Here is a 24,244-nt window from a genome sequence, read left to right as displayed (position 1 = left end):
AGGTTAAATGGATTAACTTCATTATGAATGAACATTAATAAAATAATGTGTAGTTAACTTAGCCTATGTCTTTGTGAAGGTAATTTACTGTTTTAGAATTAGTAGACTCCACTATTGAAAATAATCACACACATATTTACGAAACAATGACAGTGGAGAATAGGTATGAATGAGAGAATAATATAAACTACTGACTAGTGACATTGAGAACTCAAAGTGTGCCTGTATGCATGTGTGTATGTATACAGTATATGCTGGTATGTGTCTGTTTCTGCTTTAACTTTTTTATTTTTAATACATTTGCAGAAATTTCTATAAACCTGTTTTCGCTTTGTCATTATGGGGTATTGTGTGTAGATTGAGGAAAAACATTCAGAATATCAATTTCAGAATAAAGCTGTAACGTAACAAAGTGTGGAAAAAGTCAAGGACTCTGAATACTTTCTGAATGCGCTGTACTGTGTCTCTATACTATAGCTCTATTACTAATAAATATAAACCTTGACAGACTGCTCTAAGTAAGATTGTGGTGCAAGCAGAGGGGTGTGTGTGTGTGTGTGCGTGTGTGTGTGTGTGTGTGTGTGTGTGTGTGTGTGTGTGTGTGTGTGTGTGTGTGTGTGTGTGTGTGTGTGTGTGTGTGTGTGTGTGTGTGTGTGTGTGTGTGTGTGTGTGTGTGTGTGTGTAGTCCCCATCCCTCTCAGGAGCGCGTAGAGAGGGGACGACGGCAACAACACTGTCCTAATGATGCATTTTCTACTCCATTGATTCAGTGGCTCTGCTCTCCAGTAAATCCTTCACATGCAACACATTAGAGCCAGCCCTTTTTCATCCTTTGCCAATCGATTAACTAGAGCTTAGGCTGCACCCCAAATGGCATTCTATTCCCAAATAGTTCACTACTTTTGACCAGTGCCGATATCGGCCTATGGCATAGGGTGCCATTTTGGATGCATGCTTGGAGTTTGCATGGAGTAGCATGCAGGGAGAGATGTGGTGCACTCACTGACCTCCACTATCCACATGCAGTGACATGCTGTTTCAATGTTCCTTTCTGTTAGTCTGTGCCTTTTATAGGTTTTGACCTGACCAAGATCAAAACTGGGATCAAAATGTCCCGTCCCCCCCTCTCTCTCAAGGTTCATTTTGTACCTTGTGTAAGCACTGGAGGATTGGTATAGTAAAGGGAGTCTGGGGTATTTCACCCCATTATGAATGCATGCCGTCACTTTTAGCATTCATTAGTCTCTGAAACAGCTGCTGAATTATTAAGGCTTATTTTACTGAACAAAAAAAACGGACGTTTTCTCTGCAAAGTAATTGAAGATTTTCTTTTTGCGTACTCTGCTCCGAGCTCATATAGCATTTTTATTTCATCAAGGATTTACTGCAGCCAAATACATATTTTAGAGTATAAGATAACCCCCTTTCCTTATCTTGTTTCCTCAATGCAAAGATCTGAAAGTGTTATAAGGAAACCTATCAAGTCCATTCACCTGACAGTGGTCTTGAAAGAAAGGGGACTATAGCAAGATGTTGAATAATATATGGACACAGCCCTTGTACACACTGAGCCAAGGGATTACTGATCTGCCTTAAAGGGATACATGTTAAGAAATTATTTGGTTGGTTTGTTAGCCTTCCAACAAGTGACTGTGTTGCTATTGCATGCATTATAGAATAACATGGTCCATTCATTCATTTGCAATGAAGTATTTTGATATAAATATTGGTGTTACAAAGGCTTTAGTAGTACAACACACAGAGAAGTGAGGCCTCACATAATAGTAATCTAGTCAGGTTTTTATGTCATAAAATCAATCTATAAACTGAAGTGAAGACGTATTTTGTGTATGGAGAAAAGTTTGTCCTTGGTCGTGCCTTTCAGGTCCAGATAGATGCTAACTGTCACGACTTCTACCGAAGTCGGTTCCTCTCCTTGTTCGGGCGGTGTTCGGCGGTCGACGTCGCCAGTCTTCTAGCCGTCATCGATCTATTTTTCATGTTCCATTTGTTTTGTCTGGTTGTCGCACTCATCTGGTTTTAATTCCCTAATTACATGTTGTATATGTTCCCTCTGTTTCCCCCATGTCCTTGTCGGGAATTGTTTATTGTAAGTACGTGTGCTTTATGTGACTGGTGCGATACTGGTTTTGTGCCCATGTGTTTTGTTATTTTTGTATACCGGTAGTTATGTACATTAAACGGCTCTGGCTATTTACCAAGTTCTGCTCTCCTGCGTTTGTCTTCCATGCCACCAGTTACGCACCCCTTGACACTAACAAAACAGTGATGAGAGATCTGGAGATTTCTATTGACTGGCTGAATAAAGTTTCAAAGCAATGATTTTCTTTCAGAGTTCCTTATGTGCAAGGGTGTATAGAGTCATTTCATGCAGTTGACTCTTAAGGCTCTATCTGAAATGGTCTAATAGTTTAAAGAGCATTGAGAAACATAAGGTGGAAAACAGGTACAACTTTGTATTTCCCGTTTCGTGATTCTAGAATAAATGGACAAAAGATACTTAGGACGAAAACATTGGAATGAGAACTAATGGTAACACTTTTTAGTAGATGGAGCCATAAATGACAAAAGCATGAAGGATAATAGCAAGTCTCATGATCTCACATCTTTTAAATCATAATTATGACTGGGTAAAAGTAGACTCTATGAAATAGGGACCAGCTTAATTGATGCCAGTAAATCTTCAGTTTGACATCATGAAAACGGAATCTCTTTTAACAAAAGAGAAGAGAGTTTGGCCACTTGGCAGTAAACATTATTATCACGACAGCTGTTTCTCAAACAATCACTGGTAAGATGATGACAATACACGTAATTGGAAGAGTAGTGGTGTCTTTTCAACCCGTCTTTTGTACTTTTTAGACCTTGTGTCTTTCAATCCCTGTTTCCATTTTACTCCCTTGTCTTTCTCTTTTTATTTCTTTCTCTCTCGGTGGGTGTGTTCCCCTTTAGGGTTTCTGCAATGGTTGAGATAAGAGGCGAGTGTAGGACACAGGGGAATGGTGTTCACAGAAGCTAGGTGATCTTATCTTCGCTCCCTCTCTCTCTCTACCTTTATCTACCTCTCTCTCATCCCCCTCTTCATCTATACTCCCTCTTCCGCTTAGCCTCTTTCTCTTCATCGCTTTCTTCTCCCTTTTCTACCCCTGCTTTCTCCTGGTCCTTTAAATGCCCTTATCTCTACCTCTCTCTCACTCTCTCTCTTCTTTTCTCTCTAATTCAACATATCTGTCCTTCCCTTCTCTGCACTGTTGTTGATTTGAATTTGAGGTATTGTAAAACAATGCAAGGCAACAAAATATGACTGCCTATCAATTACTACTACCGGTATGTCATGTGCGGACAAGATACCCCCTTGCCTATTCAACTCGACCGAGCAGAGGACATTGGATTCAGGAAAATCGAGAGGGGGAGGGATATGCCTCTTCATCAACAGCAAATGGTGTGCTGACTCTAGCAGAGTGGAAGTCTTGACCCATTGGTCAGCCGCCTTGGAAAACCTGATAGTCAAACGCCGACCCTTCTACCTCCCAAGAGAGTTTTCAGTTGTTATCGTGACTGCTGTATATATTCTACCTCAGGACAAAAAAAACAGCAAGGTGGCACTTAACAAACTGTATCAACAGTAGGCTATCAACAAGCAGGAAATCATGCACCGGGAGGTTGCTAATCTGGTTTTTGGGGATTTTAATTTCACGTCATTAAGACACTTTATGCCCAACTTCCATCAACATGTCTCTTTTGGCTCTAGGGCGGATTAAGAACGTTGTTACTCTATCCTTGAGCAAGCATAGAAGGCCCTCCCTCGTCCCCTTCTGCAAATCCGATCATGAGTCTATACTCCTGCTTCATGTCTACAAGCAAAAGCTCAAACAGAAAGTACCCATGATGCGCTCCGTAGAGAAATGGTCCTCCGAATCGGAGGCTGTGCTGCTTTGTTAGCGCTGATTGGAATATGTTCCGGGACTCCGGCGATAGCATCGACAAGCTAACCACCTCCGTCACCGGCTTCATTAGGAAATGCATCACCGACATTGTCCCTAGCGTGAAGGTTTGCCGCTTCCCCAATCAAAAGCCCTGGATTAATACCGAGATTGGCACTAAAATAAATGACAGGGCTACAGCACACAGGGCTATCGCAGCCAACCCCAAGGCTACAGCTGAGGACACAAACAAGTACAAGAAGTCCCACTAAGACCTCCGCAGAGCCATCAAACAAGCAAAAGGACAGTATACAAACAAGGTGGAATCCTATTACACATGCTCCGATGCCCGCAGCATGTGGCAGGGGCTACAGTCCATTACGGATTACTAAGAAAGACCCAGCTTGGATCTGCGCAACAGTGTCTCTCTACCAGACGAACTCAATGCATTTTATGCACTTTGACAACAAAGAAATAACACTGAGCAGTGCATGAGGGCCCCTGCCAACACCGGGAAGGCCTTGGTGATCTTGCTCTCCGAGCACGACTTGAATAAGGTTTTTAATCAGGTCAACACTCACAAGGCTGAGGGGCTGGACGGTATTCCTGGACGCATTCTCAGAGCATGCACAGAAATCAAATAGAATAATCAAATCAAATGTTAATAGTCACGTGTTTCGTTAACAACAGGTGTAGTCTAACAGTGAAATGCTTACTTATGGGCCCTTACCAACAATGCAGAGAGAAAAAAAAAGAAATTATAGAAAAATAATAACACAAGGAATAAATACATGATGAGTAACGACAAAATGGCTATATACACGAGGTACCAGGTAATTGAGGTAAATACAGTTCATTTGGAAAGTATTCAGACCCCTTCACTTTTTCCACATTTTGTTGCATTACAGCCTTATTCTAAAACATATCTTTTTTTTTTAATCCCTCATCGATGTACACAGAATACCCCATAATGACAAAGTTAAAACACGCTATTAGAAAAAACTGAAATATCTTTTTTACATACGTATTTAGAATCTTTGCCATGAGACTCGAAATTGAGCTCAGGTGTATCCTGTTTCCATTGATCATCCTTGAGATGTTTCTACAACTTGATTGGAGTTGCAGCATTGAAGGTTCCCAAGAACACAGTGGCCTCCATCATTCTTAAATGGAAGAAGCGTGGAACCATCAAGACCCGTCCTAGAGCTGGCCACCCGGCCAAACTGAGCAATCGGGGAGGTGACCAAGAACCCAATTGTCGCTCGGACAAAGCTCCAGTGTTCCCCTGTGAAGATGGGAGACCCTTCCAGAAGGACAACCATCTCTGCAGCACTCCACCAATCAGGCCTTTATGGTAGAGTGGCCAAACGGAAGCCACTCCTCGGTAAAAGGCACATGACAGCTCGCTTGGAGTTTGCCAAAAGGCACCTAAAGGAGTCTCCGACCATGAGAAACCAGATTCTCTGGTCTGATGAAACCAAGATTGAACTATTTGGCCTGAATGCCAAGCGTCACGTCTGGAGGAAACCAGGCACCGCTCATCAATTCACCAATACCATCCCTATGGTGAAGCATCGTCGTGGCAGCATCATGCTGTGGGATGTTTTTCAGCGGCAGGGACTGGAAGACTAGTCAGGATCGAGGGAAAGATGAACGGAGCAAAGTACAGAGAGATCCTTGATGAAAACGTATTCCAGAGTGCTCAGAACCTTTAGACTGGGGTGAAGGTTCACCTTCCAACAGGACAATGACCCTAAGCACACAGCCAAGACAATGCAGGAGTAGCTTCGTGACAGGTCTCTGAATGTCCTTGAGTGGCTCAGCCAGCGTCCGGACTTGAACCCGATCAAACATTTCTGAAGAGACCTGAAAATAGCAGTGCAGCGATGCTCCCTATCCAACATGAAAGAGCTTGAGAGGATCTGCAGAGATGAATAGGAGAAACTCCCCAAATACAGGTGTGCCAAGCTTGTAGCTGTCACACCCTGACCTTAGAGAGCCTTTTTATTTCTCTCTTTGGTTAGGTCAGGGTGTGATTTGGGTGGGCATTCTAGTTTTCTATTTCTTTGTTGGCCGGGTATGGTTCCCAATCAGAGGCAGCTGTCTGTTGTTGTCTGATTGGGAATCATACTTAGGCAGCCTGTTTTCCATCCTAGTTTGTGGGATCTTGTTTTTGCACAGTTTCTAGGTAGCCTGCAGGACGTTATGTTCGTTCATTCTTTTGTTGTTTTGCCGGTGTTTTCAGTATTAAATATCATGAACACTTTCCACGCTGCGCTTAGGTCTCATTCATCCAACGACGGACGTAACAGTAGAGCTCATACCCAAGAAGACTTGAGGCTGTAATCGCTACCAAAGGTGCTTCAACAAAGTACTGGGTAAAGAATCTGAATACTTAATGTGCAATTTCTGTTTTTTTGTTTTGAACAAATTAGCAAAAATGTCTAAAAACCTCTTTTCGCTTTGTCATTGTGGGGTATTGTGTGTAGATTGATGGGGGGAGGGGGGGAAACTATTTAACCTCTCTGGGATCGTTCGGGATGCTTGCGTCCCACCTCGCCAACAGCCAGTGAAATTGCAGGGCGCGAAATTCAAACAACAGAAATCTCATAATTAAAATGCCTCAAACATACAAGTATTTTACACCATTTTTAAGATGCCCTTCTCATTAATCCAACCACAGTGTCCGATTTCAAAAAAGCTTTACGGCTAAAGCACAACATATCATTATGTTAGGACAGCGCCTAGTCACAGAAAGCATTCAGCCATTTTCCAACCAAAGAGAGGTGTCACAAAAAGCAGAAATAGAGATAAAATGATTCACTAACCTTTGACGATCTTCATCAGATGACACTCCCAGGACTCAATGTTACACAATACATGTATGTTTTGTTAAATAAAGTTCATATTTATATCCAAAAACCTCAGTTTACATAGGCGCCATGTTCAGAAATGCCTCCAAAACATCCGGAGAAATTGCAGAGAGCCACGTCAAATAACAGAAATACTCATCATAAACTTTGATGAAAGATACATGTTTTACATAGAATTAAAGATAACTTGTTCTTAATGCAAACTCTGTGTCAGATTTCAAAAAAGCTTTATGGCAAAAGCACTATATTCAATCATCTGAGTACAGCGTTCAGCCACCAAAGCAAGCCATACAGTTACCCGCCAAATTGTGGAGTCAACAAAAGTCAGAAATAGCATTATAAATCTTCACTTACCTTTGCTGATCTTCGTCAGAATGCACTCCTAGGACAGAATGCACTCCTACCACTTCCACAAGAAATGTTTGTTTTGTTCGATTACGTCCATATTTATGTCCAAATACCTCTGTTTTTTTCGCTTGTCAAACGATGTTTACAATCAATCATTAGGGTCTTTTTATAATAAATCTTAAATAATATTCCAACCGGACAACAGCGTATTCATTACAGAGGAAAAAGAAGGAACGGCGCGCCCGCGTGACCACGCAGTAAACAACTCATTGGCCTCATCCTAGTCCACCTCTTATTCGACCCCCTTCCACAATAGAAGCATCAAACAACTTTCTAAAGACTGTTGACATCTGCTGGAAGCCTTGGGAAGTGCAATTTGGCCCCATAGACACATCATATTGGATAGGCTATCACTTAACTGAAACTACAAACCTCAGATTTCCCACTTCCTAGTTGGATTTGTCTCAGGATTTGTCTCTGCCATATGAGTTCTGTTATACTCACAGACATTATGTTAACAGTTTTGGAAACTTTAGAGTGTTTTCTATCCAAATACTTTTATGCATATCATAGCTTCTGGGCCTGGGTAACAAGCATTTTACTCTGGGCACCTTATTCATCCAAGCTACTCAATACTGCCGCCCTTTCCCAAAGAAGTTAATACATTTTAGAATAAGGCTGTAACATAACAAAATGTGGAAAAAGTCAAGGGGTCTGAATACTTTCTGAATGCCCTGTACATATAGGTAGGGATAAAGTGACTGGGCAAAAGGATAGCCAATAAACATTAGCAGCAGCATATGTGATGAGTCAAAAGAGTTAGTCCAAAAAGGGTCAATGCAGATAGTCCAGATAGCTATTGGCTAACTATTTAACTAACTATTTAGCAGTCTTATACCTTTGGAGTACAAGCTGTTCATGGTCCTGTTGGTTCCATACTTGGTGCATCGATACAGCATGCCGTGTGGTAGCAGAGAGAACAGTCTATGACTTGGGTGGCTGGAGTTTTTTTTGTCAACGACTCCTGGCAGGTATACTCACGGTCATTTTCAACCTCTCCTTGTCCCAGCCTGTAATCCCCACGTCTCAATCTGACCACCATCATTCCTGTTCCCAAAAACTCTAAGGCTACCTGCAAAAATGACTAACGCCCTGTTCTGAAAGGCTGGTTATGGCACATATTAACTTCATCATCCAAGACACTCTAGATCATCCCCTCCATTTTGCATACCGCCCCAACAGATCCATAGACGACGCAATTGCACTCCACACTTCCCCCAGCCACCTAGATAAGAGGAATACCTTTGTGAGAACGCTGTTCATTGACTACAGCTCAGCGTTCAACACCATTGTCCCCTCCAAGCTCGTCACCAAGCTTAGGACCCTGGGACTGATCACCTCTCTTTGTAACTGGATCCTGGATTTGCTGACACAACGGTGGTAGGCCTGATCACCGGCAACGATGAGACAGCCTATAGGGAGGAGGTCAGTGACCTGGCAGTGTGGTGCCAGGACAACAACCTCTCCCTCAGCATCAGTAAGACCCCGGAGCTGATCATGGACTCCAGGGAATATGGGGGGCGAGCACGCCCGCATCCACATCAACTGGGCTGTAGGGGAGTGGGTCGAGAGCTTCAAATTCCTCGGTGTCCAAATCACTGAGGACTTAAAACGGTCCACACCCAAGCACATAGTCAACCTACTCAGGAGGTTAATGGCATCGGCCATCAAATCCTCAAAAGGCTATACACCATTGAGAGCTTCTTTACTGGCTGCTGCACTGCTTAATGTGGCAACTGCACCTCCCTCAATTGCATGGTGCTACAGAGTGTGGTGCGGACAGCCAAGAAGCGTCACTACAGTCACTGGTTTGAATCCAGGCTGTATCACATCCGGCCGTGATTGGGAGTCCCATTGGGCGGCGCACAATTGACGCAGCGTCGCCCGGGTTTGGCCGGGGTAGGCCGTCATTGTAAATAAGAATTTATTCTTTAACTGAATTGCCTTCTAAGTAAAGGTTCAATGAAAAACATATGTATATATACCAGGCAGTGTGAAAGGAAGGCCAGGAAAAAAATGTAAGACTCAATCCACCCAAGCCATAGACTGTTCTCTCTGCTTCCGCAAGGCAAGCGGTACCAGAGCAACAAGTCTGACACCAACAGACTCCTGAACAGCTTCTATCCCCAAGCCATAAGACTGCCAAATAGCAAACAAAATGGCTACATATCTGCATTGACCATTTCATTTGTATTAACTCACAGGACTCTACACACTCACGCACAATCACACTCACACTCACACGCACACACACACGCACACGCACCCGCGCACGCACACACACATACACACACACACACACACTTAATTTGCTCACACACACACCAACTCACAGAAAAATTCTGCCATTTTTCCAGACAAAGAGAGGAATCACAAAAAGCACAAAGAGATAAAATTAATCACTAACCTTTGAAGATCTTCATCAGATGACACTCATAGGACTTCATGTTTCACAATACATATACAGTATGTCTTGTTCGATTAAGTTCATATTTATATCCAAAAACCTCAGTTTACATTGGCGCCATGTTCAAAAATGCCTCCAAAATATCCAGAGAAATTGCAGAGAGCCACGTCAAATAACATAAATTCTCATCATAAACTTTGATGAAAGATACATGTTTTACATAGAATTAAAGATACATTTGTTCTTAATGCAACCGCTCTGTCAGATTTCAAAAAGCTTTACGGCAAAACACAATATTCAATAATCTGAAAACAGTGTTCAGCCACAAAAGCAAGCCATACAGTTACCTGCCAAATTGTGCAGTCAACAAAACTCAAAAAGCATAAATCTTCACTTACCTTTGCTGATCTTCGTCGGAATGCACTCCCAGGGCTCCCACTTCCACAAGAAATGTTTGTTTGGTTCGTTAATGTCCATCATTTATGTCCAAATAGTTATTTTTGTTAGCGAGTTTGGTTAACAAATCCAACGTCAGGAAGCGCGTTCACAAAAAGCAGACAAAACGTCCAAATATTCCGTAACAATCAGTAGACACATGTGAAACGATGTATTGAATCAATCTTTCGAATGTTTTTAACATAAATCTTGAACAACGTTCCAACCGGAGAATTACGTTGCCTTCAGATGAGCGATGGCAGACCTGACTAATTCCCCTCTCATTCGGCCCCCCTTCAAAGTAGAGGCATCAGACAAGGTTCTACAGACTGTTGACATCTAGTGGAACCCGTAGGAAGTGCAAACTCATCCATATCTCGCTGTGATTTCAATAGGATCTTGGTTGAAAATCAACCAGCCTCAGAATTCCCACTTCCCGTTTGGATTTCTTCTCAGGTTTTTGCTTGCCACATGAGCTATACTCACAGAAATTCAAACAGTTTTAGAAACTTCAGAGTGTTTTCTATCCAATACTAATAATAATATGCATATATTAGCAACTATGACTGAGGAGCAGGCCGTTTTTTCTGGGCACCTCTGTGCACCTTTCATCCAAGCTACTCAATACTGCCCCTGCAGCTATAAGAAGTTAAACCAACCGCTGTGTCAGATTACAAAAAAAATTTACGGAAAAGGCACACCATGCAATAATCTGAGTACAGCGCTCAGACACAAAAACAAGCCATACAGGTACCCGCCATGTTGTGGAGTCAACAGAAATCAGAAATAGCATTATAAATATTCCCTTAGCTTTGATGATCTTTATGAGAATGCACTCCCAGGAATCCCAGTTCAACAATAAATGTTTGTTTTGTTCGATAAAGTCCATAATTTATGTCCAAATACCTCCTTTTTGTTTGCGTGTTTAGTTCAAAAATCCAAATTCATGACACGCAGGCCAGACAAAGTAAAAAAAATTCCATTACAGTTCGTAGAAACATGTCAAACGATGTATAGAATCAATCTTTAGGATGTTTTTAACATAAATCTTCGATAATGTTTCAACCGGAGAATACCTTTGTCTTTAAAAATGAAAAGGAATGCAGCTACCTCTCACGGGTGAGAGCTCATGGCACTGTTTGAACTTGTTATCAGTATAAAAGACACCTGTCCACAACCTCAAACAGTCACACTCCAAACTCCACTATGGCCAAGACCAAAGAGCTGTCAAAGGACACAAGAAGCAACATTGTAGACCTGCACCAGGCTGGGAAGACTGAATCTGCAATAGGTAAGCAGCTTGCTTTGAAGAAATCAACTGTGGGAGCAATTATTAGGAAATGGAAGACATACAAGACCACTGATAATCTCCCTCGATCTGGGGCTCCACGCAAGATCTCACCCCATGGGGTCAAAATGATCACAAGAACGGTGAGCAAAAATCCCAGAACCACACGGGGGGACCTAGTGAATGACCTACAGAGAGCTGGGACCAAAGTAACAAAGCCTACCATCAGTAACACACTACGCCGCCAGGGACTCAAATCCTGCAGTGCCAGACGTGTCCCCCTGCTTAAGCCAGTACATGTCCAGGCCTGTCTGAAGTTTGCTAGAGAGCATTTGGATGATCCAGAAGAAGTTTGGGAGAATGTCATATGGTCAGATGAAACCAAAATATAACTTTTTGGTAAAAACTCAACTCGTCGTGTTTGGAGGACAAAGAATGCTGAGTTGCATCCAAAGAACACCATACCTACTGTGAAGCATGCGGGTGGAAACATCATGCTTTGGGGCTGTTCTTCTGCAAATGGACCAGGACGACTGATCCGTGTAAAGGAAAGAATGAATGGGGCCATGTATCGTGACATTTTGAGTGAAAACCTCCTTCCATCAGCAAGGGCATTGAAGATGAAACGTGGCTGGGTCTTTCAGCATGACAATGATCCCAAACACACCGCCCGGGCAACGAAGGAGTGGCTTCGTAAGAAGCATTTCAAGGTCCTGGAGTGGCCTAGCCAGTCTCCAGATCTCAACCCAATAGAAAATCTTTGGAGGGAGTTGAAAGTCATGTTGCCCAGCAACAGCCCCAAAACATCACCGCTCTAGAGGAGATCTGCATGGAGGAATGGGCCAAAATACCAGCAACAGTGTGTGAAAACCTTGTGAAGACTTACAGAAAACGTTTGACCTCTGTCATTGCCAACAAAGGGTATATAACAAAGTATTGAGATAAACTTTTGTTATTGACCAAATACTTATTTTCCACCATAGTTTGCAAATAAATTCATAAAAAATCCTACAATGTGATTTTCTGGAAAAAAAAATCTCATTTTGTCTGTCATAGTTGAAGTGTACCTATGATGAAAATTACTGGCCTCTCTCATATTTTTAAGTGGGAGAACTTGCACAATTGGTGGCTGACTAAATACTTTTTTGCCCCACTGTAGGCTTTCTGTCAAGGGGGCCTGTGTGAGTGACATGTTTCCGAGGTATCTCCTCATTTGCCTGAGTCCCTGGCATTTCTCTGGCAGCCCCCTCACGTTAGCCAGGTGCTAAGGAAACAAGGGATGGTGGGAACATATAGAGCGGAGAGAGAGGCTGTCGGGGAAATGTCTGCCTTGTCACAGCAAAGTGAGGACTGACACATACCGATGGACGACTGGATAACCGCAGACTTAGACTGGCAGGGAGAGACACATCAGATTTGACATGTTATGGAAGAAAGTAGCTACTGTAGCTAGATTAGCTTTCACACGTTTCCAAATCTCTGCTATATAAGAAGTGGCAATAGGGAAAGTAAATTGTTCTGCATATATACTGTAGAGTAAGAAGTTATCGTAAGCAAAACTAAACGGTTGTCTTTAAAGAAAGAACACACAGATCTATGCACACAGAGATATAATTCTTTAGCTGCAGGCTTGCTGTGTGTGTGTGGAGCTCGCTCTCTCAATTCAATTTTTCAATTCAATTCAATTTGCTTTATTGGCATGACGTAACAATGTACATATTGCCAAAGCTTATTTACAATATAAAAATGAGAATCAAAATGGTCAACGGGACAACAGTAACAACAATAACTAAGTGTCAAAATAACCATACATTCAACAATAACAATAAACATACAGTAGAGTACATGTGCAGGTTGATTGGTCTGTCAGACACTGTCCCTCAACTTATGGCAGGCAGCAATGTAGTGCGCTGCCAACCCACAGCTCTCTGCGTCCTCCCCCAACAGGACGGGTAGCCTATCCTCATCAGAGAGGTCTTTGAAACCTTGAATAAGAGTTTCAAATTTGGGGAAATGACACTCTCTAATTGTTTTATATTTTTGACATTTTGTCAGGAAATGCAGCTCCGTCTCAAGTTCTGCTGTTGTGCAGTGGTTGCACAGCCTTTCCTCTACAGGGAGCCAGGTTTTCCTGTGTCTACCCTTCTCAATGGCAAGGCTGTGCTCACTGAGCCTGTACTTTGTCAAGGTTTTTCTAAGGTTTTGATCAGTAACCATAGTCAAATAGTTAGCCATGGTGTACTGTCGATTTAGGGCCAGATAGCACTGCATTTTGCTCTGTGCTTGTGCTTGTGTTTCCCAATAAGCAATGTAGTTTTGTTTTGACTGTGTTGTAATTTGGTTTATTCTGATTGATTGGATGTTCTGGTCCTGAGGCTTCAGTGTGTTAGTAGAACAGGTTTGTGAACTCAGCCCCAGGACCAGCTGGATGAGGGGACTCTTTTCTTTGCTCAGCTCTTGGTATTGCAGGGCTTGGTAGTGATATGAGAGGGGGTCACTGTATTTTAGATGTTTCCAAAACTTAATTGCTCTTTTTTGAGTTTTTATTATTAGTGGATATTTGCCTAATTCTGCCCTGCATGCATTGTTTGTAGTTTTCCTCTGGACATGTAGGAGAATCTTACAGAACTCTGCATGCAGGGTTTCAATGGGATGTTTGTCCCATTTGATGAAATCTTGTTTTGCAAGTGGACCCCACACCTCGCTGCCATAAAGTGCAATTGGTTCAATGACATATTCAATTAGTTTTAGCCAAATTTTAATAGGTATTTCAATTTGAATTTGCTTTTTAATTGCGTAGAATGCCCTGCGTGCTTTCTCTCTCAGTTCATTCACTGCCTCATTAAGGTGTCCAGTTGAGCTTATTTTTAAACCTAAGTAATTGTAGTGTGTGCAGTACTCTATATATTTTGTACCAATTGAGAACTTTGTCTAATTCCCTGAGATCTGGATCTTCTCTGGAAAATCATTATTTTAGTATTTTTGGGGTTTACTGCCAGGGCCCAGGTCTGGCAGTACTGCTCTAGCAGATCCAGGCTCTGCTGTAGGCCATGTGCTGTGGGTGACAACAGGCATAGGTCATCTGCGAAGAGTAGGCATTTAACCTCTGAATTATGGAGACTAACACCAGGAGCTGAGGATTTATCTAGAATAGTGGCCAATTCGTTGATGTAAATATTGAAGAGTGCAGGGCTCAGATTACAACCCTGACGACCCTCTCTCTCTCTCTCTCCTCTCCTCTCTCTCTCTCTCTCATCTCTCTCTCTCATCTCTCTCTCTCTCTCTCTCTCTCTCTCTCTCTCTCTCTCTCTCTCTCTCTCTCTCTCTCTCTCTCTCTCTCTCTCTCTCTCTCTCTCTCTCTCTCTCTCTCTCTCTCTCTCTCTCTCTCTCTCTCTCTCTCTCTCTCTCTCTCTCTCTCTCTCTCTCCTCTCTCTCTCTCTCTCTCTCTCTCTCTCTCTCTCTCTCTCTCTCTCTCTCTCTCCTCTCTCTCTCTCTCTCTCTCTCTCTCCTCTCTCTCTCTCTCTCTCTCTCATACTCAGGGGACGGCTGTTTGTGTTGTTTTTGGATTTTCTCTGTGATGGTTTTGAGTGGTCTCCTCCTCCAGTTGCTTTCTCTCAGTGTTTGTCCCAGTATGCTAACATTTCTTTACCATCTCTCTGCCCTCTCTGTCCTCTCTCTCAGGCTGTGCCTTCCTTACCTACTGTACCAGAGAGTCGGCCCTGAAAGCTCAGAATGCCCTCCACGAGCAGAAGACCCTGCCAGGGGTATGTTACCACCACAGTGTCATAGTCTTCGAACCCTATTCCGTATATAGTGTACTACTTCTGACCAGAGCTAGTGCACTAAATAGGGAAGAGGGTGCCCATTTGCTCTATGTACTGTATATCCCCCCAAGCACCTTCTCATACAGCCAGGAGAATACATGGTAAACTAATGGTAAAATAATGATGTTTATAGAGACAATATCATTCTCATCGTCACTCAATGCCTAGGTTTACCTTCACTGTATTCACATCCTACCATACTTTTGTCTGTACATTATGCCTTGAATCTATTCTACCGTGACCAAAAACCTGCTCCTTTTACTCTCTGTTCCGAACGTACTAGACAACCAGTTCTTATAGCCTTTAGCTGTACCCTTATCCTACTCCTCCTCTGCTCCTCTGGTGATGTAGAGGTTAATCCAGGCCCTGCAGTGCTTAGCTCCACTCCCACTCCCTAGGCGCTCTCATTTGTTGACTTCTGTACCCGTAAAGGTCTTGGTTTCATGCATGTTAACATTAGAAGCCTCCTACCTAAGTTTGTTTTATTCACTGCTTTAGCACACTCTGCCAACCCGGATGACCGAGCCGTGTCTGAATCCTGGTTTAGGAAGAACAAAAGCCCTGAAATTTCCATCCCTAACTGTAACATTTTCAGACAAGATAGAACTGCCAAAGGGGGCGGAGTTGCAATCTACTACAGAGATAGCCTGCAGAGTTCTGTCTTACTATCCAGGTCTGTGCCCAAACTATTTGCCTTTAAATTGTTTAACTTGAGTCAAACGTTTTGGTAACCTTCCACAACCTTCCCCTAATAAGTTGGGTGAATTTTTGGTCCATTCCTCCTGACAGAGCTGGTGTAACTGAGTCAGGTTTGTTGGCATCCTTGCTTGCACAAGCCTTTTCAGTTCTGCACACACATTTTCTATAGGAGTGAGGTCAGGGCTTTGTGATGGCCACTCCAATACCTTGACTTTGTTGTCCTTAAGCCATTTTGCCACAACTTTGGAAGTATGCTTGGGGTCATTGTCCATTTGAAAGACCCATTTGCGACCAAGTTTTAACTTCCAGACTGATGTCTTGAGATGTTGCTTCAATATATCCACATAATGTTCCTTCCTCATGATTCCATCTATTTTGTGAAGTGCACCAGACCCTCCTGCAGCAAAGCACCCCCACAACATGATGCTGCCACCCCCAAGCTTCACGGTTGGGATGGTAGTCTTCGGCTTGCAAGGCTCCCCCTTTTTCCTCCAAACATAACGATTGTCATTATGGCCAAACAGTTCTGTTTTTGTTTTATCAGACCAGAGGACATTTTCCAAAAAGTATCATCTTTGTCCCCATGTGCAGTTGCAAACCGTAGTCTGGCTTTTTTATGGCGGTTTTGGAGCAGTGGCTTCTTCCTTGCTGAGTGACCTTTCAGGTTATGTCGATATAGGACTCGTTTTACTTTGTACCTGTTTCCTCCAGCATCTTCACAAGGTCCTTTGCTGTTGTTCTGGGATTGATTTGCACTTTTCGCACCAAAGTACGTTCATCTTTAGGAGACAGAACGTGTCTCCTTCCTGAGCGGTATGACAGCAGCGTGGTCCCATGGTGTTTATACTTGCCTACTATTGTTTGTACAGATGAATGTGGTACCTTCAGGCTTCTGATCCACTGGGATTGTGATACAGTGAATTATAAGTGAAATAATCTGTCTGTAAACATTTGTTGGAAAAATGACTTGTGTCATGCACAAAGTAGATGTCCTAACTGACTTGCCAAAACTATATTTTGTTAACAAGACATTTGTGAAGTGGTTTAAAAACAAGTTTTAATGACTCCAACCTAAATGTATGTAAACTTCCGACTTCAACTGTATATTTCACTGGTCACCCCTAAAGCCAATTCCTCCTTTGGCCCGCTTTCCTTCCTGTTCTCTGCTGCCAATGACTTAAACGAACTGCAAAAAATCACTGAAGCTGGAGACTCATAAGTATCTCCCTCAATAATCTTAAGCACCAGCTGTCAGAGCAGCTCACAGATCACTGCACATGTACATAGCCCATCTGTAAATAGCACATCCAACTGCCTCATCCCCATACTGTTATTTATTTATTTTGCTCCTTTGCACCTCAGTATCTCTACTTGCACATTCATCTTCTGCACATCTATCACTCCAGTGTTTAATTGCTATATTGTAATTATCTCTCCACTATGGCCTATTTATTTCCTTACCTCCCTTATCCTACCTCATTTGCACACACTGTATATAGACTTTTTCTCTTGTATTATTGACTGTATGTTTTTTTATTCCATGTGTAACTCTGTGTTGTTGTTTGTGTTGCACTGCTTTGCTTTATCTTGGCCAGGTCGCAGTTGTAAATGAGAACTTGTTCTCAACTAGCCTACTGGGTTAAATAAAGGTGAAATAAAATTTAAAAAACAATATCAAATGACAAACCAATTCGACACCCATGCAGCTCGCCACCACACGTTAATTCTCAAATGTAACACACATTTGTATTTATTTCCTAACTTTCTGTTGACATACCGTATACACTACCACACATGCCCACACATGTCCTTTTTCACGTTTGTTCGCTTCCTTTCTTTCCATGCCTCAATCTCATTCTTTCTCCCCCTCACCTCCCATTTTCATTCTCCCTCTGACAGTCACACTAACCCACAAGGAGAAACCACACAGCATCACATCAGAGCCAGCCTATTTATAGGTGTGTGTGTGTGTGTGTGTGTGTGTGTGTGTGTGTGTGTGTGTGTGTGTGTGTGTGTGTGTGTGTGTGTGTGTGTGTGTGTGTGTGTGTGTGTGTGTGTGTGTGTGTGTGTGTGTGTGTGTGTGTGTGTGTGTGTGTGTGTGTGTGTCTGCGTGCGTGCGTGCGTATGTGTGTGTTGATTTGCCAGAGTTTTGATGCGTCTCTGTCAGGGCTCGCTCGGTTGGGTCTGTTAGTTTTTTAATGACGCCTCCAGGGAGGTTGACAGTCGCCGTGTTGAGCAGAAAGCCTTTGATGTGAATGATTATGACATCATAGACGTGCAGTGGGGAAGAGAGGAGGCGTGTGCTGCCTCTGCCGCTGTGGATCCCTCACTCCTTCTCTTATTTCATCCCCCCTTCCCTTCTTCCCACAGAGCAGGAATGGCATAGTCACACACAAAAAAATAAGAGCGATTAAATATTTGGCTTGAACGAGAAGGGGATTTTACATTCACATGGAACGTGTTTGCGTTGGAAGTTTTTGTCTTGTTGAGTGTTGTACGCGGTACGGCATCTATTGTTAGCAATAAAGGGCCCTTTTTCATGTAGAGATCCATACATTTTGAAAGCTTTAGCGACTAGACTAGATCAGCCCCCGTAGCGTTTGTCAAATAAATGTAATTGAAGTCACTACCCATCACCATCGTTTAATAAGAAATGCTAATTAGTCGATCCCTGATCGGATCCGCCGATGATTGCTCAGATTTGTCGACTCATTGTAAATGTTAAGTAAACAGCTATAATTGTCTGGGACAGTCCTAGTATGAGCAGCCAATCTTAAAGAAGCAGACGAGTCTGGGAGATGCATTCTATGAAGCCTTATAGAGGTGAAGACGGCAAAACGCATCAAATGAGTTCATTAGGGAAAGAACAGGGACTTGGCAGAGAGATGAGAAAGGCAGTGGGACATTTTATATGCTGTGTAATCTGCATTTGCTTCTTCTCTTTTTACCCAACTATCCATCTCATCAATCTACACACAATAACGCATAATGACAAAGCAGAAACAGTTATCATATATTTTTTTGCAAATGTATTAAAAAAAGAAAGAATTTAAATCCCTTTTACTTAAGTATTCAGACCCTCTACTCAATACTTTGTTGAAGCACCTTTGGCAGCAATTACAGCCTCAAGTCTTCTTGGGTATGAGGTACACCTGTATTTGAGGTACACAGGTACAATAGTATTTGGGGAGTTTCCCCCGTTATTCTCTGCAGATTCTCTCAAGCTCTGTCAGATTGGATAGGGAGTGTCGCTGCACAGCTATTTTCTATGTCTCTCCAGAGATGTTTGATTGGGTTCATGTTTGGGTTCTGGTTGGGCCAGTCAAGGACATTCAGAGACTTGTCCCGAAGCCACTCCTGTGTTGTCTTGGCTGTGTACTTAGGGTCGTTGTCCTGTTGGAAGGTGAACTGTCGCCCCCCAGTCTGAGGTCCTGAGCACTCTGGAGCAGGTTTTAATCAAGGATCTCTCTGTACTTTGCTCCGTTCATCTTTCCCTCCATCCTGACTAGTTTCCCAGTACATGCCGCTGAAAAACATCCCCACAGCATGATGCTGTCAGCACCATGCTTCACCGTAGGGATGGTGCGAGGTTTCCTCCAGACGTGATGCTTGGCATTCAGGCCAAAGAGTTCTTGGTTTCATCAGACCAGAGAATCTCCAAGGGGCTGTCATGTGCCTTTTACTGAGGAGTGGCTTCCGTCTGGCCACTCTACCATAAATACCTGATTGGTGGAGTGCTGCAGAGATGGTTTTCCTTCTGGAAGGTTCTCCCATCTCCACAGAGGAACTCTGGAGCTCTGTCAGAGTGACCATCAGGTTCTTTGCCACCTCCCTGACCAAGGCCCTTCTCTCCCGATTGCTCAGTTTGGCCGGGCGGCCATCTCTAGGAAGAGTCTTGGTGGTTCCAAACTTCTTCCATTTAAGAATGATGAAGGCCACTGTGTTCTTGGGGATCTTCAATGCTACAGAAATGTTTTGGTTCCCTTCCCCAGATCTGTGCCTCGACACAATCCTGTCTCAGAGCTCTACGGACAATTCCTTCGACCTCATGGCTTGGTTTTCGTGCTGACATGCATTGTCAACTATGGGACCTTATAAGGTGTGTTTCTTTCCAAATCATGTCAAATCAATTAAATGTACCACAGGTGGACTCCAATCAAGTTGTAGAAATCTCTCAAGGATGATCAGTGGAAACAGGATGCACCTGAGCTCTGAATACCTCTGTAAATAAGGTATTTCTGTTTTGTATTTTTTTTTTATGTGCAAACATTTCTACAAACCTGTTTTCACTTTGTCATTATGGGGCATTGTAGATTGATACCAGGAAAAAGATCTTCAATTGATTTTAGAATAAGGCTGTAACTTAACAAACTGTGGAAAAAGTCAAGGGGTCTGAATACTTTCCAAATGCACTATACCTACTGCAGGGATACTCAAATCTGGAGCTGGAGTCCATTTCCACCGCTTATTTTCATTCTCGCCCTTTAGTCAGGGATTGATTTAGACCCGGTGCACCAGGTGAATGCAGTTACCTACCAGGCAAAAACAAAAGTGTAACTGTGCTTGATTTGAGTATCTCTGACCTAATATTACAAGTGATAGTTCAACTTTTGGAAGTTTGATCTTATTTTCGACTTCCTAGCATGTTGATGTTTAGCTGGATATCTAGCAAAGTCCAGAATTTCCTGGCTAGAATGTAGCAATGCTAGTGGTAATGGATTGTATCAGTTAGTGGTGCATTCAACATTTTATTTGTTATTTATTAACCCTTATTTTACCAGGTAAGTTGACTGAGAACACATTCCAACAACCTGGGGAATAGTTACAAGGGAGAGGAAGGGGATGAATGAGCCAATTGTATGCTAGGGATGATAAGGTGGCCATGATGGTATGAGGGACAGATTTGTAATTTGGTAATACAGTCCTTTGTGTGGAGTCAGCTAAGCTACTAGTATGTATTTTAGTAGGATAAGATACTTCTTTGTTTTTATGTATCATAATCACAGTTGAAGTGACTGATTACTGATTGACATTGATTAGACTTTGTACTTGTGTACCACCGCAGGTTTTCACATCTGCTGGCACATTATCAGGTTCCCACCTTTTACAAAGAAAAACTTATGCGGAGGTCAAACCAATGCCAGACATAAACTAAACATAAGAAATGTTGCATTAGATTATTTATTCAAAGTGTGCGTCTATGAAATAATTCACCGGGGAAGTTTAAGAGAGTGTAAATGACCTGTATAAAACGGGACCTGTCCCAATGTGTGCCTCTGGACGACATATTCCCTCTCACGTTTCAGACTCATACAACAGCATGATGCATCAGAAAGCCTCTATTGATTTTGGCACAGGGCCTCCCTAGGAGGGAGGGAGGGAGGGAGGGAGGGAGGGAGGGAGGGAGGGAGGGAGGGAGGACACGGGGCATGATCAGCCTGTACCTTGTGTGTAAACACCCACACACAAATACTCTCTCGCACTCATAAACACACATACACAAATACACACGTGTAAAGCCGTGAGCATTCAAACACGCACAGATACACATACAGGGGCAAAGACACACACACACACAGACACACACTCACTGAAAGACAAATACACACAGATCTTTCTCATACACCCTGACATAAACACGCTTCATACATATGCATTTCTTTCTGTCATTCACACACCCACCATCACACCCACACACTCTTTCAAACACATTCTCCCCCACAAAAAATAAGCAGATCACACACACACATGCACTTGTGTGCACACACACACACACACACACACACGCACGCACACACACACAAACACGCACGTACACAGAAATTCGGTACCGATTGACTCATACTGTAATAGTTCAAACTGGGAGCCAGATGAAAATATTTAGAAGCTCGTGAATCAATGTGTCATTTCAGAGCCTGTTCAAATACACACACACCCTTCTGCCATCCCTCTTTCCCTCTCTCCCTTACACCCAGTTCAACACATGGACAAAAATAACTGAGGGAAGGAAAGGAAAGGAAAGGAAAGGAGGAAAGAGAGATGGGTGATGAGGGAGAGATAGAGAGAGAGAGAGAGAAAGGTGTCTCAGTACCACTGATTTGTGTCTGTTTCTTTTTTTCAAAGGATAGATAATGTCGGGTCCAGAAATCTATAGCATTGATTGGCTGCGTGACCCACTTTCATGGCAGCTTTCTCAATAAGTCGCCTCCTTGGTCATAACTGCCTGGCTTTCTGGGTGAGGCAGGGGTTCGGTTCTGTGAGTGTGGGTGTGGGTGTTGGGAGAGAAGGGGGGTTAAGAGGGCGTGCACGTCTGCACAAAGACCATGATTGCATCGCAAATGGCACCCTATTCCATATATAGTGCACTACTTTTAACCAGAGTCCATAGGTATAGCTTCAATAGAGGACATACACACACACCTCTGGAATATGTAACACTTTTAATTCCAATTATCCCAATTTAGACATTTTGCCCATAGCCATAATATGTTTTATCTGGGGGAGCAGAATGACAACACGGGGAGTGGAGGTGGAACAGTATCAGCCATGCCGTGGCTCGGGCAGCTTTCAATAATTGATGGTGTCCAAGGCCCCGGATTGGGAAGTAATTGCATTACAGGTCACTTCTCAATAGCAATTTGTGAAAGTTGTGGTGATGTGTGCCGGGTGGCGATCAATAGGGGCTGTCCAGGGATGTAGACACACCAGTGTCTCTCTCTATCTCTCTCCATCTCTGTCTCTCTCTCTCTCTCTCTCTCCTGTATACAGGCAGACAGACCGTACTGTGCTCTACTGTACTGTAATCTACTGTACTGTACTCTACTGCGTTTGAGCAAATCACTGTACTGTACTTAAGCCTACTCTATTGTACTCTACTGTGCACTACTGTATGATACTGTACTTTACTGTACTGTGCTCTGAACTGTACTCGAGTTTACTCTACTTGAGTTTCTTACAATTGAAGAAATGGCCCATGGACTCTTGATCTAGTGGTCTTGGTCTTGAGACCACTCAAGACCACATAAATTATGTCTTGAACTTGTCATGGTCTCAAATCACTATGTCTGGGTCTGGATCTTGGGACCAGTGTCCTGGTATAAATATTGGTCTTGGCTCTTGAATATTAGTATTTTGTTTGCAAACCATCAGGGGTGGAAAGAGTACTGAACTATCCTACTCAAGTAGAAGTACTGTTACCTTAATGACATTTTACTCAAGTCAAAGTAAAACTACTGGTGTAAACAACTACTCAAGTAAAAGTAAAAAGTCACTCATTTAATAAGTACTTAGACTAAAAGTAACTTAGTTACTTTTAAAATAAAAACAATGACCTTATAGCTAATTTCGCTAAGGGTAACTGAACGCTGTTACACATGATCTTTTCAATGAAATACATTGACAAAGGAAGAGAGGACATCAATGTACAGTATGAACTAAGTTTTTATTGTTTAGAAGTACATACCAGTCAAAAGTTTAGACACACCTACCCATTCAAGGGTTTTTCTTCATTTACATTCTTAATTTACATTGTAGAATAACAATGAAGAAATCTAAACTATGAACTAACACTTATGGAATCATGTTGTAACCAAAAATGTGTTCAACAAATCAAAATATATTTTATATTTGAGATTCTTCAAAGTAGCCGCCCTTTGCCTTGATGACAGCTTTGCACACTATTGGCATTCTCTCAACCAGCTTCATGAGGTAGTCACCTGGAATGCATTTCAATTAACAGGTGTGCCTTGTTAAAAGTTCATTTGTGGAATTTCTTTCCTTCTTAATGCGTTTGAGCAAATCAGTTGTGTTGTGACAAGGTAGGGGTGCTATACAGAAGATAGCCCTATTTGGCAAAAGACCAAGTCCATATTATGGCAAGAACAGCTCAAATACAAAGAGAAATGAAAGCCCTTCATTACTTTAAGACAAAAGGTCAGTCAATCCGGAAAATGTCAAGAACTTTGAAAGTTTCTTCAAGTGCAGTTGCAAAAACCATCAAGGGCTATGATGAAACTGGCTCTCATGAGGACCGCAACAGGAAGACCCAAAGTTACCTCTGCTGCAGAGGATAAGTTCATTACAGTCAAATAAATGCTTCACAGAGTTCAAGTAACAGACACATCTCAACATCAACTGTTTAGAAGAGACTGCGTGAATCAGGTCTTCATGGTCAAATTGCTGCAAAGAAAGCACAACTAAAGGACACCAATTAGAAGAAGAGACTTGCTTGCGCCAAAAAACACGAGCAATGGACATTAGACCGGTGGAAATCTGTCCTTTGGTTTGATGAATCCAAATTTAAGATTTTTGGTACCAACCGCAGTGTCTTTCTGAGATGCAGAGTAGGTGAACAGATGATCTCCGCA

The 24,244-nt window shown here is 42.6% G+C and overlaps 1 protein-coding gene across 12 annotated transcripts in view; it reads left to right on the top strand.

The window, feature by feature from the left end:
* LOC129815315 (CUGBP Elav-like family member 4) overlaps window positions 1-24,244 on the top strand; it is a 146,516-nt gene that overhangs the window by 27,170 nt on the left and 95,102 nt on the right. For all 12 annotated transcript variants that reach the window (XM_055869021.1, XM_055869020.1, XM_055869014.1 and 9 more), the window contains exon 2: window positions 15,037-15,119. In XM_055869021.1, coding sequence (XP_055724996.1) covers window positions 15,037-15,119 — 83 coding nt within the window. The remainder of the gene's footprint in view (window positions 1-15,036; window positions 15,120-24,244) is intronic.

The sequence above is a fragment of the Salvelinus fontinalis genome, chromosome 18 (assembly GCF_029448725.1).
Source record: "Salvelinus fontinalis isolate EN_2023a chromosome 18, ASM2944872v1, whole genome shotgun sequence".
Classification (NCBI taxonomy): domain Eukaryota; kingdom Metazoa; phylum Chordata; class Actinopteri; order Salmoniformes; family Salmonidae; genus Salvelinus; species Salvelinus fontinalis.
This window is presented reverse-complemented; position numbering and strand designations above follow the sequence as displayed.